We start from the raw sequence: 17,530 nt of genomic DNA on the forward strand, positions 1-17,530 counted from the left end.
CAGCTTGCGCCATACAACCCCCCTGTGGGCGGCCCTGATTTGGATAATAGTAGTTGTACTTATGGTACATACAGTATTTGGGACAAGTTACAGTGTTAGTTCGGAAAGTTAACGCCAGATGATAAATAGACATGCCTTAGAAATGAGTTACGCAACATGCCTTAGAAATTGTTTCAAGGATTCGTCAAACTGGTTAAAAATACGAAGGCACATCGTATAAAGAAAGACAAATTACAAATCATTCTAAATATGACGAAGAATATGATTCTAGAGATACAGAATCAATTCATAGAGTAAATTAAGCGATATTCAACACCCTTTCTGGATTATTGATGCTAAGGTAACGTCATGGTATACTAAAACCTTAAAATTACATTGGTTTTTATCCTTTAGGGCGAAGAGCCAACTTTTATATACGAAATGAAAGAACATTAAAATGTCTTCAAAACAGGTAACTCTTGTTCTGCTGTAATAATGATGCAGGAGTTGTTGCGGTTTGATTGATTTCGAGTTTAACGTCAGTTTTAACATCGAAGGTATACGAAACGTAAATTTTCAGCTTAACGTGGGATTCGAACCACTTCGAGTTTCCTACCCTCCTCTACTGGTCTAGTCGCTAGCGAGTGCGTCTTTGGTGCATGCGGTTGTGGGTTTGTTTATCGGTGAGAAAACATTAACATTTAAACGCATTACGGTGGCTCGAATTCCATCTTAAACTGCAGGTCCACGTCTTATATGTTCTCGGTGCTGAAAAAAAAAGACGCTTCAACATATAAACAAATTAAACAACAACACTTGGAAATCGAGCCCGGCTATGGTAATCATACGTATACAAGGGAACTCTGCATTAGATTCTTATTGTTATTACTGTAATTAAATTGAAGCTGTTAAAAAAAAGAAAGAAAGAAATTCTGAATGTCTAGAGTTCATTGAGCTTTAAAATTTCGGCGAACGTGGGTTCTGACCAGTAGTGTTCATCAAAATGGATTCTTCGAATATTCCTGATTGAATATTTGAGCAATCATTCGAATATTTTGAAAATGAATACTCGAATAATAGCAGAAAGGTGTTATAATAATTTCTCGAATAGTTTTAAAAGAACTAGGCTACTTCTGACCCGCAGTATCTGCCACTGAATACGGCCTTATTATAGACGATTTACAGTTACTGTCTTGATGGATCAATATATACATATACAGTCCTCTGCTTCACTTATTATATCTTCATTTGTATTTCGCTTTTACGAAATATATAATTTAACCCTGTCTCTATCAGTCAGACAACTATTACTGGTGTACTCTTTTAGTTATCGAAGCCAACTTTTGTTGGATTACTATACCAAACAAAACATGTGTTTATCTTCATTTGACTAACTGTACTTCCCTATCTAGTGTAAATATAAGTGATTTCCCAGTAGTGAACCACAACATGATTATTTATTGTGTTGCTATGGATATTGCGAGACAAAAAGATAATGTCAACGTGAACAACTCATGGCAGAAATGGATTAGAGTTTGGGCTTCTTGATAATAATATGAAACGTTAAGAGAGCCTTACATTGGAGGTGCAAGTGAATATCTGTGTCTGAAGTCCATAATTATTATGTTCTTCTATATGCGGTATACCTAAATATCTAATTCTAATTCTCATTCTATTACTTTGCTTCAGCTTTCCTATCTCCAGTTTCTGACAAGAGATGCCAAAACTTTTGACCCCAGCTCTCGACTTCAATTGGGTTCAAGGCCCATAAACGAACATAAGTCCATGCGAGTACGAGTTCTATAAGTGGAAAACGAGCTCGAGCGATCACAAGCCTCATTAAGGACAGGGTGTCCGAACTAGTATAAGCCTCATTGAGATTAGTGAGCAGGACCCCCATTGAGGTTGGTGAGTGAGCTATTGTGAGTCACATTCAGATTAGTGAGCGGGACCCCACTGAGGATGATGAGTAAGCTAGCATGAGCCTCATTGAGATTAGTGAGCGAGAGATCTATTGAGAATGGGGAGTGAGCTAGCGTGAGCCTCATTGAGATTAGTGAGCGAGAGATCTATTGAGAATAGGGAGTGAGCTAGCGTGAGCCTCATTGAGATTACTGAGCGGGAGCCCCATTGAGGATTGAGTGAGATAGCGTGAGCCTCAATTGATGAGTGTGAGTCCCGTTCAAAATAATGAGTCTAAACTAGCGTAAGCCTCATTGAGATTAGTGAGCGCAAGCTCCATTGAGAATAGTGAGTTTGAACTAGCATGAGCCTCATTGACATAATTGAGCGCGAGCTACATTGAGGATAGTGAGCATGAACTAGTGTGAGCCTCATTGAAATCAGTGAGCGTGATCCTCTTTAAGGATAAAGAGCCTATGTCCGTGCAAGTTCGAGTGAGCTAAATGGGAGTTGGAAAATATACCCATTTGGATCATAGGAAAAGGAACTAGAGTGACTAATCAACTGTCGTACTTATCTCTCTATCAGTAAATGTGATAGAATTTGCTTTCTGATAGAACAATTCAAAAAGACAAGGATATTCATTTATGGCTGCAGTCCAATATAAATCTCAGTTGAAGGGGAAAAAGCATTGCATATGAACAAGACATAGAATTAAAAAAAAAAAAGTATTTTCCATTGTAAACCCGTTAGGAGAGGAGCAGCTCCGTAATTGTAGGAGGTCGGGAGGGGAGGGAGGAATGGAGGAGGGAGGCCTTGAGCGAAATAACAGCAGACGAAGAGCAGTTGATTATTAACATTGAAAAGCGAGCGAAGGAGAAGAGATTGCGAAATCTTCAAGAAGAAATTGATGAGCTCATAGTGGAAATCGCCGTTGCTGTGTGCGCCGCATAGCAGTCATTTGTTTCTCGCTTTTTTAAATTTTTATTTTCCTGTAGCGTCTCGTCCCGAGGCCATCGAGGAAAAATCGTGACTAGCTTTTAGCTATCAAGGAGCAACTTATTTCTCCCTGCTTATATTAAAAAAAAAAAAAAAGAAAAGAAAAGAAAAGAAAAAGAAAAAAGAACACCCCTCTTAACAGCACAGCGACATCATTCTTTTTTATTTTGCGCCTCTATAAACCGAGAAGTTAACGTGTTCGCCAGCGGAAATTTTGATATATAACTTAGCATTCAACTACATTTTATTCAATGATTTCATACTTTTCCTCTACCGCCCTCATATTTTATAAATTGTCAACTGTTTTCCTTCTTTTTTTTTATGAATATAGAGACATTTTTTCCTGTTGTAACATGCATTCAAAAAGAAATAACAAGACACTACACGACTTGCAGTTATTCCGTGAGACTTTTGCCCGGGACACCTAAAGAAAAAAAACTGCACCCTGTTGCATGTCTCGTGTGGATATGTGGAACCTAAAAGAACGCTACCCTCTCTTATATGTGCTGGACCCCATAACATGATACTGGAACGGAAGCAAAATTATTACTCTTTACTATTTTGCTGTAAGGAAGACGAAAACGAATAGAATTTGCATTGATTATATTAGCCTATTTTCTGATATCTACAAGGCACACCCAAGGGTTGAAGAAATCTTTTTATTACTGTAGAACTTCCGGTTTGATCAATATATGCAAATATAGGTAATACTTTATGAACACGATAATAATATTAAAAAATGACCTTGTGAGTTGTATTCAAGCGTACTTTTTTTGCTTTTTCTTCCGCAATTGTTTCATTATTTTTTAAAAAAAAGAACAATGAATGACACTTATTTATGTCACAGCGTGGTACGGCTGTACTATGCATTATTTCGACATTTCTAGCTACTTTCAACTAAAATTAAATCTAATCTAACGCTCGTAAAGTGTATTTTTTTTACTGCATTGATACTACAATTTATGCAACGAAAAACATACATTTTACAGTCACAATATCCGCGATAATTGTTTATGAACCAATTTTGCTGCATTTTTCTTAAAATAAGAATGAATTGAAATATTTAATGTTCTAAGTTAATCTCTACAGGTTGAAGGAGATGGCCTTATATATGAACGTAATGACAATGAAAGGATTTGTGGAATGATAAAGTGGAAGGAAGACACAAATGCTGTGCATCACATTTCTTCCACATTTCTTGGTATTAGTGATAAAAACTCATTTAAGCATCTCACTTCATTCGTATTCGCATTATTTGACTTCCACATCAACTGTGTCATTGTAGTCAAAACTAAAGTAATATCAATAATACTAATGCATAGTACCACCACTTGTCTCGTATCAGCGCCCAAAAAAATTTTTTTACACAGTAAAATCCGTTACTTGACAACATTAGTCATAAAGAAACTTTTTACATACTAAACTCTATTGCATGACTATATTAGAGCCACAAAGAAACTTATTACGTAGTAAAGTCAATTACTTGGACGCACATAAGCGTAATCAAGAAACTTTTTATGTAGTAAAGCACACATCACTTGAAGCCTATCAGCCTCATATACGTATATGTTCTTTTGCCAAGAACGTCGAAACCCATTTGAGTATGGTTTCTGGTCACGTGGAGGGAAGTCAAGGAAACAGGATTTGAAGTGAGCTTACAGTTCTAAAGCTATTTGAAAATGTACATGTAGAAAACGGGAATGAACATAAAGCTCAAGTTTTTTTGTTCCTTGAACAAGAACTGTATTTTAGCACCAAACTAATAACTACTCGAACTGTGTGTCTTAATAAGGCAAGAATTACTAACTCTAAGGTCATGATACTTTTTCGTTTATGAAGTTGGTACATCTTAGGCCATCCCTGCCTCCGCTCTTGGGCAACTAGTGTAAAATTTGAAAATTGCTGTGCTTTTAACTCAAATGACGATTAATTTCGGAAGGTTTTGTACACATTTTTGACTGGAAAACGACTCTCAATGGCGTATTCGAGAGAAGACACATTGCTAAAGATTTCAATTTATCACTACAAGCTAAAGAAAGAAAACTAATATAATATTTAGTTCGTTTCTTCAATCGGAGTGTAGTTCATATATAAAGAATGCTGCCTTCTACGATTGGTGGCTCGTGTTATAAATAAATCATCGTTCGAGGGATCTTTTGCGGAAAACACTCCAGATAACTAAATGACCAACCAGAACTCTCATTTCAAACAATTGGCCATCGCTTGTTAACTCCCCGTTGAGTCTTGATTGCCACAATTCTAGTTCTTTAAGTTAGTGTTCGATTCCCTACTCCCAAGACTAGCTTCCTTGTTCTTACATTGCCTGACATCTCTTTCATATTAGCCATAGTATTGGGAAGAAGAGATAGAGATAGTGGGTATTAAGACGTTGCAACCCCGCAAATGCGGTCAAAAGAGGGATATAGGGAAGAAGAAATGTTGTAAAAGTCAGCATGGGAACTTGAAAGAAATTTACCGAACTACACTTCTGTTGAGTAAATACACTATACTACCTATCGTGTACAGCTTTCCGAAGCCATATAGAGCTTTCTTCTCTTAGCTTATATGTGATAAAATTTCAATTTTTTTTAACTAGATAAAACTCCATCAAAAGCCACCAATGTCACTGAGCGACTTCTCATTAAAACGTGACTGGCAACTCACGCTACTACAAACACAAAATAAAAATGGACGATTTTTGTTTCTGCCACGTCGCAATACCCGTCTTCAACTCTTCGCAATGTAACAAACCTTTCAAATTACTATTTTGGTTGCTGAGAAACAAATTCAATAGAATGTTTGAACAAGCATTATTTTTTTAAAACCGTATTTTGATTGATAAGGTATATATCTAAGGGAAGTTATTAGTTAATCAAACTTTAGAACACTACAAAGAAAACGATAAGTATCACATTTAATAATGGGCATTCCCTTTTTTTTTAATACAGAAAAGGAAAACCGGATATTTTTATTCTCCAGAAAAGCAAAAGAGAAAACGTTTCCTGCAATGACATAATTATGTCATAACAACGTCGCATTTGTTTGATGTCAAGTGCAAGGTTACAACTTTGTTTTTCTTCTTCTTCTTCTTTTATAATCTATGCACTTTCACCACAGCACGTAGCGCTACAAGCAGTTCTCACGTAATGAAAGTGCAAGGTCAATACGAATAACGCTTAGGAAGTGCGTTTGTGTATAATAAAAAAAAGACGATTTTGTAACGGGAATTAATTCAAGTTTCGGAAAAATGTGTAAAAATAAGCAATATTACTATCTTTTTCTTTTCTTTTTCCTGTTACCTGATTGGTTTGTCCTCCAAACTAATTTATGTTATTGTCTTGTTATATGATCGCTTTTTTACTTAATTGGATTTCTTTTTCGGAGTAGAAGCCCTCAAAAAGTTTGGTTTCCATTGACAAATCGGACGCTTGTTTGTCTATGTTTTTGACTAATCATATTTACGATATGTAGCTTAATTTTATGGGCTTAATTTTACTGTTAACTCAATCATGAATACCCAATTCAACGGACACGAGTATAAATTCAACATTTGTTGGGATTTACTTTTCATTTTATAATAGAATAGGTCTTTTTTTTTACCTGTGGTACGTCGGGTTCCTGGTTCGATCCCCGGCCAGGTAAGTTTGTGGTGGACAACATATCGTGCTCGTGGATTTTCTCGGAGTCCTCCCGTTTCCTCCCACTTTCTTATTCCACCAATTCTTCCATCATCATTCACTTGTTTTAATCATCGTCTCCCTTGGCCTAACAGGCATAATCGTGGGAGGTTATACTCAAAGATTTATTTTTTTTCCTTTTTATGGTAAAAATAAATAAATAAATCGGAAAATAAAACAACAACAACAAAAAACAAGAAATCACTATTGGTGTCGGTTGTATTAACTTAGTAGATGGTATTGTGAGAATAATTTTTAGATAAAGTAGCTTTTTTTTTTGGGAAGGGAGAGAATTCAAATTTAGTGCTACTGTTTCTATCGATTGTTGAAATCTCTTACGTTATTTGGTTGCATAAAATAAGAATAAAAAGTAAAATAAAAAAAAAACATTGAGAACAAAGTAATTGCTATTGGTTCTTGGTGATTGGCCCTCATCCTTAGTCTAGTGGCTAGCGCATGTACTAATAAGGTGGTCAAAGCACGCACTGTTATTCTTGTAATTGCTTTTGTCATTGAAATTTCTAATTTGAAATGTATTGGAATTAATTTTTGACACTCTCTATGGACTTCAAACAATTATAATTAATATTATTAACAATAATAGCATAAAATGACATTACCTTGTCAATCAAATATTGACATATTCAAGTGAATGATGCGTGGTCAACACATTGACTTCAAACATCATTATTTTTTGCTTTGTTGTACAACCCGCTTCTTCTCAATTCAAGAAGTCCCCTAATAGCTTCATGGTTTTGGATCAAAACTGAAAATGTGCCCCAATTAGAAACCTAACTCAGGGCAAGTTCAAAAAAGTCATGTGCGCTAAGCGTTACACGGAAAAATTTAGTTAAATTTACAAAATCTCACAATTTGCCGACAAGAATATAAGAAAAAAAGAGTTAACTAGATGTGATCACTTCTTTACTTGAAATATTTCCTTATATTTTCTACCATTTGGGACGTTGATGTGTAAAATATACAGATAGATGCAAATCCAAGTATGTACACGCGTTTCCAAGTGAAAATAATGGTAATATTTATGCTGTTTTTTTTTCCTTCTCTACGGCAAATATATTACTTAGTTAAGAATAGACAGACGTAGGTGGAAGCAAAGTGTAAATGTTCTATATGACCCTTTGGATGGTGTTACTTGCATACTGCTATATAAGAGTTTCCTTGTTAGAAAAAAAATCGTATGGAGACCTTGGAATCGGCCATTCCTTAGTGGGGGAGGGAACGGTTACCTTGAAGAATATAGCGAACGATAAGCTTGGCTGCTTTAGTATGGCCATAGCGTCAACCCATCCATCATAACACAAGCGACGCTTCAGAAACTCAAAGCTGGTGAAGTGGGGAGAGGGGGAAGGAGGGGGAGTTTACAGCGTATAAGGAAACCGAAAGCTTCTTTCTTTTCACTATTAACGTACTTAACAAATGTTGTGTATGTAGCATTGAAATGCAAAGCATTTATGTACGTATACGTTCTTGTAAATGAGCCGTGGTTTCATGATTTCTGAAATCTGATAAATTCAACAAATGTGTACTTGTAATCGCATTTAAAGTAAGATTTAATTACTAAATTTATTTGCATAATACTTGAAATGAAACCTGTTGAACATTGTGAAGGAAGTACATATTATTATATTCGTTTGCTTGGAAGAAAAATTATTTTTATTTTTAGCACATATTTAAGATTTATTAAAGTGATAGGCAGTTAGAGTTGGAAGCGTCTTCGTACAGCGATGGGAAATCCAAAGTGTTTATTCTAGCATAATTACTTAAGTTCCTAGACTATCCTGTTTGTAAAACCGAGCGTGATACTACAACTTTATAATTATTATTATTATTTGTGTACATCCGTGTTAACAATAAGCCAATTTGCCAACTTCTCACTAAGAATGAAACTAGAAACCATGTACAGCAAAATTGAAGAGCATACAAATTATTCCACTACAGCAATGTCAACCTACAGTTAGCTCTAAGGATTTTTTTTCTAGATGTATTGAACAAATTCTAATGTGATATTTATTCATTCCGGATCAAGATTGTAAGGAATCTTTCAAGTTTCAATCTTAGTAGGAACTCCACATTCTTTCTGTACAAACTCACACAAAATGTACCTGCATATTTGGAAGAATCTTATGCTATATGAATAAGCTATATGAAATAAATACCTAGCTAACCAATCTGATGGGATTACAGCTCACGAAAGCTCTGGCAGGATTTACGGCTTGTTATTTTGGTGAGGCGTGGTTAATTTATTCCTACTATTTTCGGCTAGCAAGACGAGTTCCTTATCTGTTAGTTCAAGTAGTTCTTTTTTCCTACTGTCTAACGAAGTTGGATCAGTATGCACAATTAAGCACCAACACTCGTATTGTATCCACATGTAAAGAAAGACGAGTTAACTCTTTGATGCACTGTGGTCTAATGCTTCTACAATGCGGTCTGAACAGGAATTTTGTAATTTTCGATATGAATTCTGGAAACTTTAGATTAATATGCTAAACAATTTTGTCAGTCTTAATATCCTGCCTTATCAAAAACAAGACGAAGAAATACTGTGATTTTTTATAACTTGAAAAATCCCTATTTCGGGAATCTAACTATAGTAATAATTAACTATATACGGATTAAATAACTGTTCACTAAGTAAGAAAGTCTACGTAAAGTCATTAGCGAAGTGTAGTACTAATTATCTAACTTAGTACAGAAAGAACCCATTGCAATTTCATTTTGGGACACTGTATATACGTATATATATTTAACCTTGTAACAATTGTAGTGAACGAGCTCTCCTGATTACGTAATTAGACATTTTTTCAGATTAAAAGCTTTTTTTCTTACGCACGTATATAAAACTAAAAGAATATATGTATATATATACACACACACTGCTACTTCGAAATGACACATTGTACCTTAAAACGAAAGACAATTAGATAGGAAGGAGTATATAGAGAACATGTTTAGTCAAAGGACTTTAAGACTACTGTTATCTCTTTGGAAACCTCGTTTTAAAACAAACCAAATATTTTATCTCCCCACAAGACAATTATTTGCTAAAGTACTAACAACTGAAACTTGTTTTAACGCTGATAATAGCTGGGTCAGTAGTTCTTGCAGAACTCAGCCTGCTGACTAGCTTCGCAGTAATTTATATTTTTTTAAAAATACATTCTTGTTACTAACAGTTCTACTTAAAGATGTAATTGGCATATCAATGCTGCGTAACGACATTTTTTTAGAAGTAAATTTTCATCTATTTATATTTATTGGTGATTTTAAGTCACCTATAAATATTTCCTGAGGTACCTGATGTACATTTCGCGAAGATTCCTACTCCTTTTCACTATGGGGAATCAGAGCATTTTATATCGGAAGAATATCAGTTGACGTGTGAAAGTGTCTATATATGTAATGAAGCCAAAATTATAGTACTTGTATATGCCTACATGATACCAAAATTATAATTTTAGCCTATTCCTCCATTCCATCTTTTAATTTCCAGTTACACCATACCCCTTTTTTGAACTAGATAGAAAAGAAAACTCTGCTGACTTAGCAATCCCATCTACCTTCGTCAGGGTAATTAGGTTAGAACCTGTTTTTGGGCTCAAACTTTTTTGGGGGGGGGGACCTAACGTCCCACGATTATTCACCAAAGCTAACAGAGACGGTGGTGATGAGATGGATAAAAACTCACACACATGGTATTCGCCCACCACAATGCTCACTTATCGGGAACTGGGTTCGAACCAGTGGACCCCGAACGCCAGAGGCTAGTGCTTTACTATTGAGCAAAATTCGGCCCTATAATAGCACCTGTCAATACAACTATTGCATTTTTATATTTTATGCTTAGTTCTTTTGAGTCTGAGTTTATTACTCTCTTGATGCCGGTTTCAATACTAGTATGCAATACAAAATAATTCTGTTGAAAATGAAAATATGAACTACATTCCCTACATTAAGAGCACAATATTCTAAACTCCACAAAAAACAGGATATCTTTAGATTGACTACAATTAATAAGAGGGATTTAGTTTTAACCGCTAGAAGATGGAAACCAATTAATCGCATTTTCACCGGTTAGTATATTAGATAGAATCACAAAACATTCCTTAATACAACATAATACACATACTAAATTATTAGCTTGACTGTCATAGTCCTGAAAAACTAAACACTCTTTCAGATAAGCGAATCATGTGTTCGACTTTGAGGTCTTTTAAAAAGAATTCATGATAACCAATGTTGTCTATATAGCAGTGTAGTAAGTATTTAAGAGTTCATCTGAGATTATTACATTAAATAATTGGAATGGATATGAAAGCCACTAAATTTTATATAAAGAAAAGTCAGTATCGAAGATCTTTCCTTTTAAATAACATATGTCCATGTGTTTTACTGCCTAAATTTAACCTATTTTGTTTAGAAAAAAATATGCCCTTTGTAACATTGTTTAGTTGTTTATTCTTTTTGGAAAAATCTTGCTTTTGAATATTCACTGTAATTTAGTTATTAAAATTTACAAAGCATGTTCTACGATGCTTAATCATAGATTTTACACTATTGCATGATCAAAATACAGGAAGATCAAAAATCAGGTTTTCGACTTCAAGAGTACTTTCGAGCAACCGAGCAGTTAGCACGTGTCGTGGGTTCGCTTCCTGCCGACGGATTCGGTTTCCACGGTAAAATTGTAGCTCCACTTGGTGACAGAAAGAAACATCACATATCAAAAATAGAAACAACTTTTGGAGTGCAGTAAATAAATTAAATATAATGTAAAAACATAATGAAATAATTAATTTAACGTTTCCACGATTATGGCCTTCGTGCTAAATGAAATAGATAATAATGAATATGAATGATTGTGAAAGAGTTGGTGGATTTAGAATTACGAGGAAACACGGAGAAAACTAATGAATACGGTATTATCCACCACAAACTCAAGATGATCTGGGATCGAACCATCGACTCCTGACTGCAGTGAACCACCATTCTCCCGATCAATAACCAAGTTTGTCTTCAGTATGAGAAATGTTAAAATAACAATTAAGTTTCTAGGAATTCTTAATAAAATAAATAATTTTTAATTCAAGGTCTAAAATGTTCTGTACAGTGTAGAAGAAATACCGGTTTATGGTACTCAAGTATCCTTTAAGGCATATTCTTCCATTTGGCAGTATTAATTGGAAGTCTTCCGGTTAATGAATATTATAAATCTTTTCAAATTCTGTCTTAAATTAGACACATTTCAGGGAAAAAAATATGAAGATATATTGATCATAGTCACGCATTTTATGACTTCTTTTCAGGAGGGGCTGTGTTCTTTCAGCGCTAGGTGAACTAGAGATGAACTCAACAATACCGTGAATCAAGATATCCTGACGTTAACATCTTCCGAAATCAACTTATAAATAAGTTACTGAGTTAGATATGTGATAACATGTTCACAGAAGGATGCCAGTTACGTCAAGTTCTTGTAACTCGTAGAAAAAAAATATACATGGAAATTATTTAACATTCATTGTCAATAGTTTTTACATGCGTCACTAAACCGCTAGAGGATTACATAGCAAAGCGTCTTTTTTAAATTATTACTTTTTTAATAAATTATAGTATGACTAATCGCATGTTAAGTTTTTTATTTATTTTTTAATAACGGAAATATCGTATTTCTTAATTTCACCATGTGTGAATAATCTGGTTCCTAGAACATGTATGGGTCATAAAGGAACATTTTTCAGAATCAAATCAAAGGCGTATACGGGTAACTGCATTCAGCGTAAGACACTTGGCCTAACATAACGTTTGAATCATTTTGCGATTGTTGTAACTTCTCTCCAAAGATTTATCATGTAAAGATATGCTAAGTCCATGTTCATTTGCAAGAAGTGTATGGAAGGATTCTAAGTTAAAATGTAAAGGAATAAAATGGTCTGCTAAAAATAAATAACAACAAGTGCTACAGAAAATCACTTAAAAATAATAATAATAGTCTCTCTTGTTTCTGAGAAAAATAAATCACTACCACTGTTAATCTCGTATGATGTCCCATATAGAATACTACAAGTTTAGTTATGATGGTAAGAAAATCTACTAAGAGACATGCAACTAAAAATATTTCGTTATTATTGTATTATGAAAGTATTGTATTGCATGAGTTGTTCTATCTTTCAAATTGGAAGTTGTCTTGAGCACTTTGTCACGTACCACTAGGGAAACTTGGACACTAACGGGATTTGTCCAAAAAATCCCGTTTGTCAATGGTTTACATAGTTTTACCTATTACAAGGTCAGTGTTTTGATTTTAAATCAAATTTAGTCCCATTGTGAATGTAGTATGAATCATTGTGTAGCAATTAAAAACATTTTCTGAAGCTAACTTAAAATCTGAAACCATGAAATGTAATGTTGGTCCTGGTGGACACTGACGAGGAATTTGTCTATTTCTATACACATCAGAAAAAAAAAAAACTTTTTTATTGATACAAAATCAAAGGCCACTACAAGTCTGGTCATATTAGGAGGAAAAAAAGAGAAGCTACGATAGAATACAGAGGTGTCACACTAGTCATAAATATGCAATACACCAGCTGAAGACATCTTCGGACATGAAGACACACATCGTCTTCACGAAGACACCGGAGGTAACGGATTTTTACACTATTTTTGTACATGCAAACAAAAACTATAAGATATTCTTCTATTTTAAAGAAAAGAAAAGTGATACAAAAGAAAATGAAATTGTAATCCTACCTGCTGATTTATTGACGATGAGAGACAATGGTTGGCAATCCGAAAGAGGCGAGCCCGGTGGTGTCAAAGCTTCTCCAGGGTTCTGAGATTCATTGTCACAACTGGTATCTCTCTTCTGAGACTCCAGCAGCTTCAACTGCTGCTGATGCAGTCTGTTCTTGATCAAGAATATTTTCGGCATTGTTGGTTATTTAATTGTTGTCAATTCCAAGACAAGACAAACAATTACACTCAAATATAGTCCGTGATGAACGAAACTGATTACGTTTCTTCACTTTTTTGTATTATTTGTGGTAAAACCAACAAATTTTTTGCTACACAATAAGCACAATGTCAGGCAGGACGTCGACGGCCATTATATGGTCTTTGGGAGGCTTTCGGTTAAGCATCCCAACACTACATTGACCAAACTTAAAAATTCAGTTGAAAAAAAAAAAAGTCCTACCAAAAATAAATCACAGGTGTTATTGGAAAAAATCACTTTCAAAATAATCTTCTCGCTTGTTCCATAAAGAAAAACTAAATCACTATCACTATTACTAATGTCACACGATGTCACATATTATTAACAACTACTCCAATATAAACAGATCCGGAAGCATTCTTTTTCCTTAAGTTTTAGGCCAGCAAAGGTACCGCTATGAAACAGACCTGCTAGCTTCTTCTAGCACCGTTCACACTCTGGAGGCAACTGAAAGACAATCCTCGGCCTCTATGCTGTGTTGCCATTGCCAAGATCACGGCTAGCCTTAGGCATGAACTCACGTGACTTGCTTACCTGTCAGCAAAGGCTTGCGCATGCGCGCTCGCCAGAAGACTATAGTTGGTTTCATTCCATTCCCGACGGACCACCGACGTTTCCTCAAAAGCCTGAAGACTTGCATTATACACATAAAAAAAAAAAAAAAAAAAAAAAAGTTGGTATGTAATGAAAGGAAATGCTCTCTTTGATGGATATGCTTCAGATTTGAAAAGAGAATGTTGTAGTGATAGTAAAAACTTGTACAGGTTGCTCAATGATTTCCTTTATGAGAAAATTATTGAACGTTTAGAAAAACAATTGATAGTGAACAACCAATAAGGGCTTATGTTTCCAAAAAGAGTGTATATGAAATACTAATCTCGGTTACTGTACCATTTGTGTTGGGGAATGTGGACAACAGTTAACTTGAAAATAAGATACTTTAGTTCGAACCACGAAGGAAATAAACATAATTGGTTATATTAGGTATTGTGTCCGGAAGACAAATGCTGTGGCCGTGAAATAAATCTACAGAGCAGTTACAGATAACGGCCAGAATGAATCGAGTTTCACTTACGTAATATACAATAACTATTAAAGAGCGGAACTACATTGTTGTTGAAAGGAATTTTGCAGTTCATAACCCATTATACATTTAGTCATATTATCTTGTGACTTGTAATTCTTGTGGTATCTAAAATTAAGTCTCTGGTTGTACAGCTCAAGAGGTTTAGTGAGTGACTGGCAATACCGTTTAAAATTTAATGTTGTTCGATCAATAGATTGGCTTCCATTGCCATTTCTTCTATCTTTATAGATCAAAGTTTGCTATTTTTAATTCAATTAACTTTACAATTAAATCATGATAAAGGTTAACACCAAAGATTCTGTCAGTGCCGCGCCGTGGAAAATCAGCACCCGGGGCGAGAGTATACGACGGCGCCTCCATACATATATTCCAAGTAATTTTTCCTTTTTTCTCTCCCGAATTTTGCGTCGCTTACCTCGGCGCCAGAGACTGTCGCCCCGCTCACCCCCCCCCCCTCACGGCACGATACTGGATTCTGTCACCCGGCAGAATAAATAAATAAAATGAAACCATCACAAAACGCCGTAGTCGTTAGACTACGTGGGAAACTTCTTTTGGCACCTGTAAAAGTACGAATAAACTAATATTTTAAAGTAAATAAGCGTTTTCGCACCCGCTGATCTAGTGGCTAGCGTGTGCGTATTTGGTGCACAGTCTCGAGTTCGATTTCCAGTGGGAGAGTATAAAAATTAAATTTCACGATATTTCACTTTCATTAATATAATCCGTCTCCTTTAGCCTGCAGGACATAACTGTGGGACGCTAAACTAATAATAATAATAATAATAATAATAATAATAATAATAATAATAATAATAATAATAATAATAATAATAATAATTTCACTTCATACACAGTAGATTTTCACCATATGTTTCTCAGTTGGTGGCTTTGATTAATGTTCCCTTTCCTTAACTCCAAAACTAAATGATTCGATTCGGAAACTACAACAAAAAGTGGATCTGAATCACTATTCTGGTTTTTATGCGAGATTTCCTACCGAAGATCGAAACCGGGACAGTAGGCATTAATTTACGTTAAATTGAGAAATTACAGACTGAAAATGTATAATAAGACACATGACAATGCACTAGAATATTCAAAAGATACAGTTATTGAAATAAAAGATCCAATATGTTTCAATCAAAAATTTCCTTGTACTTCTTATATCTGGAGAACTACATGTAATATAGCGAAATCCAAACTATCATTTAACTCAATATGATGCACTTGTTCCGTGAAAAATCGATTTTGGGTCCATTAAAAAATTTTGTATTCCTTGATCCAAAAGGTCCAATATATTTCATTCAATCAAAAATTTTCTTGTACGACTTATATCTGAAGAACACCAAAGAGTGTAGCCAAACCCATATATGGTGTGCTTATTCCGTAAAAAATACGAAAATTCGATTTAGGGGCCGTTCAAAAATCCAAAAACTAATTATTGAGAAAGATCGCAGTCTTTCGATCCATTTTTGGGATCGTTCCTAAAAATCCTTGTTTTTACCTTTTTGTGTTTTTCTTAAATAATGCTTATTTATTATATTACTTTATTGATTCCTTGTTTTTTCTTGCAGCTTATTTTCAAAACCAATGGTATATGATACGTGGACACATAGCTTAACAAATATTCGAATCACATGAATTCCCACTGGGAGTCAAATTCGGGTCTTCTCAGATAATGCTAAAACTCTAACCACGTAACTACAGGAAGAGATTTTTAAATTTACTTTTTTACTAGATGAATTGCACTTTCTTCGCACGGGGAGGGTAAGATTTATGCAAAATATATAAAAATAAAGAATTAAGTGAAGTAAATAAATAGCAACTTTATCCTCTTCTGTTATGTAAGCCCGCACAACAAATACGTAATACGAATTGCATAACTGCAAGGCATTCTTGTAAGCCAGATATCTACATACATTTTGACCCTCCTTACAATTCCTTTCGAGCTTAAAATCTAATAAAAACTGCTCCGTAAGCGATTACATCCTATGAAGATCTATCTGTGGTATCTCCAGATAGCTCCTTACTATGCCAAAAGCTGATGACAGATACACGCATTACATTATTATTATTATTATTATTATTATTATTATTATTATTATTATTATTATTATTATTATTATTATTATTATTATTATTATTATTATTATTAAAAAGTATTTCCTCTAGGCCTATACATATATCAGTTCAAATTTCCTCTGATTAATTAACCCGATCAACTTTTTGTCACTGGAATCATAACCAAGGGTACTGTTTCTTACACTCAAAACTAAATCAATATTTACGCATGTCTATGACAGAGATATACCTGCGAGGGTTGATGAGATCACGACCCGCCGAAGATTTCCTGGTGTCCCGACAAAACGTACCAGCGACAAAACGTACCACTTGAATTTTCGCGACAAAACGTACCACTTTTGACGACCTGTCATAAATGACAACCTGCCATGGATTAATTAAAGCATTTCTGATATTTATTCCACGACAAAACGTACCACTTATATAAATTACAACCTGTCTTGGACTAATTAAAACATTTCAGATATTTAATCCGCGACAAAACGTACCACTTCAAGCATTTTTTTTTTCAGCGTGTTCACAGATTATTCTCCAGATCGAACAAACTTCTCTTAAAGGTTCTGTATGTGACAAACGTAACATTATACACGTTTATCAGCGAGTAAGAGAACACGAGTCTTCCAAAATACATTAGACCAATGTGGGTGCTTACATATCAAACAAAAGAGAACATAATGTTCAGACACTACTTCCTCATGAACAGGTAAAACTACAGCAGTATAAGGTTGAGAAAAACAGACAGGTAATGTATCGAATTGTCAAAGTGCAGAAACTCATTGGTAAAAG

The 17,530-nt window shown here is 34.7% G+C and overlaps 1 protein-coding gene across 1 annotated transcript in view; it reads right to left on the minus strand.

Moving 5' to 3' along the window:
• The window catches only part of LOC145680747 (uncharacterized), a 63,742-nt gene extending 49,690 nt beyond the window's left edge, over window positions 1–14,052 (minus strand). Inside the window, exon 1 of the mRNA XM_081751718.1 lies at window positions 13,329–14,052. Coding sequence (XP_081607844.1) covers window positions 13,329–13,509 — 181 coding nt within the window. The 5' untranslated portion in view covers window positions 13,510–14,052. The remainder of the gene's footprint in view (window positions 1–13,328) is intronic.
• Window positions 14,053–17,530: the final 3,478 nt, after the last annotated feature.

Source organism: Thermobia domestica, chromosome 3, assembly GCF_964235325.1.
Source record: "Thermobia domestica chromosome 3, izTheDome1.hap1.1, whole genome shotgun sequence".
Classification (NCBI taxonomy): Eukaryota; Metazoa; Arthropoda; class Insecta; order Zygentoma; family Lepismatidae; genus Thermobia; species Thermobia domestica.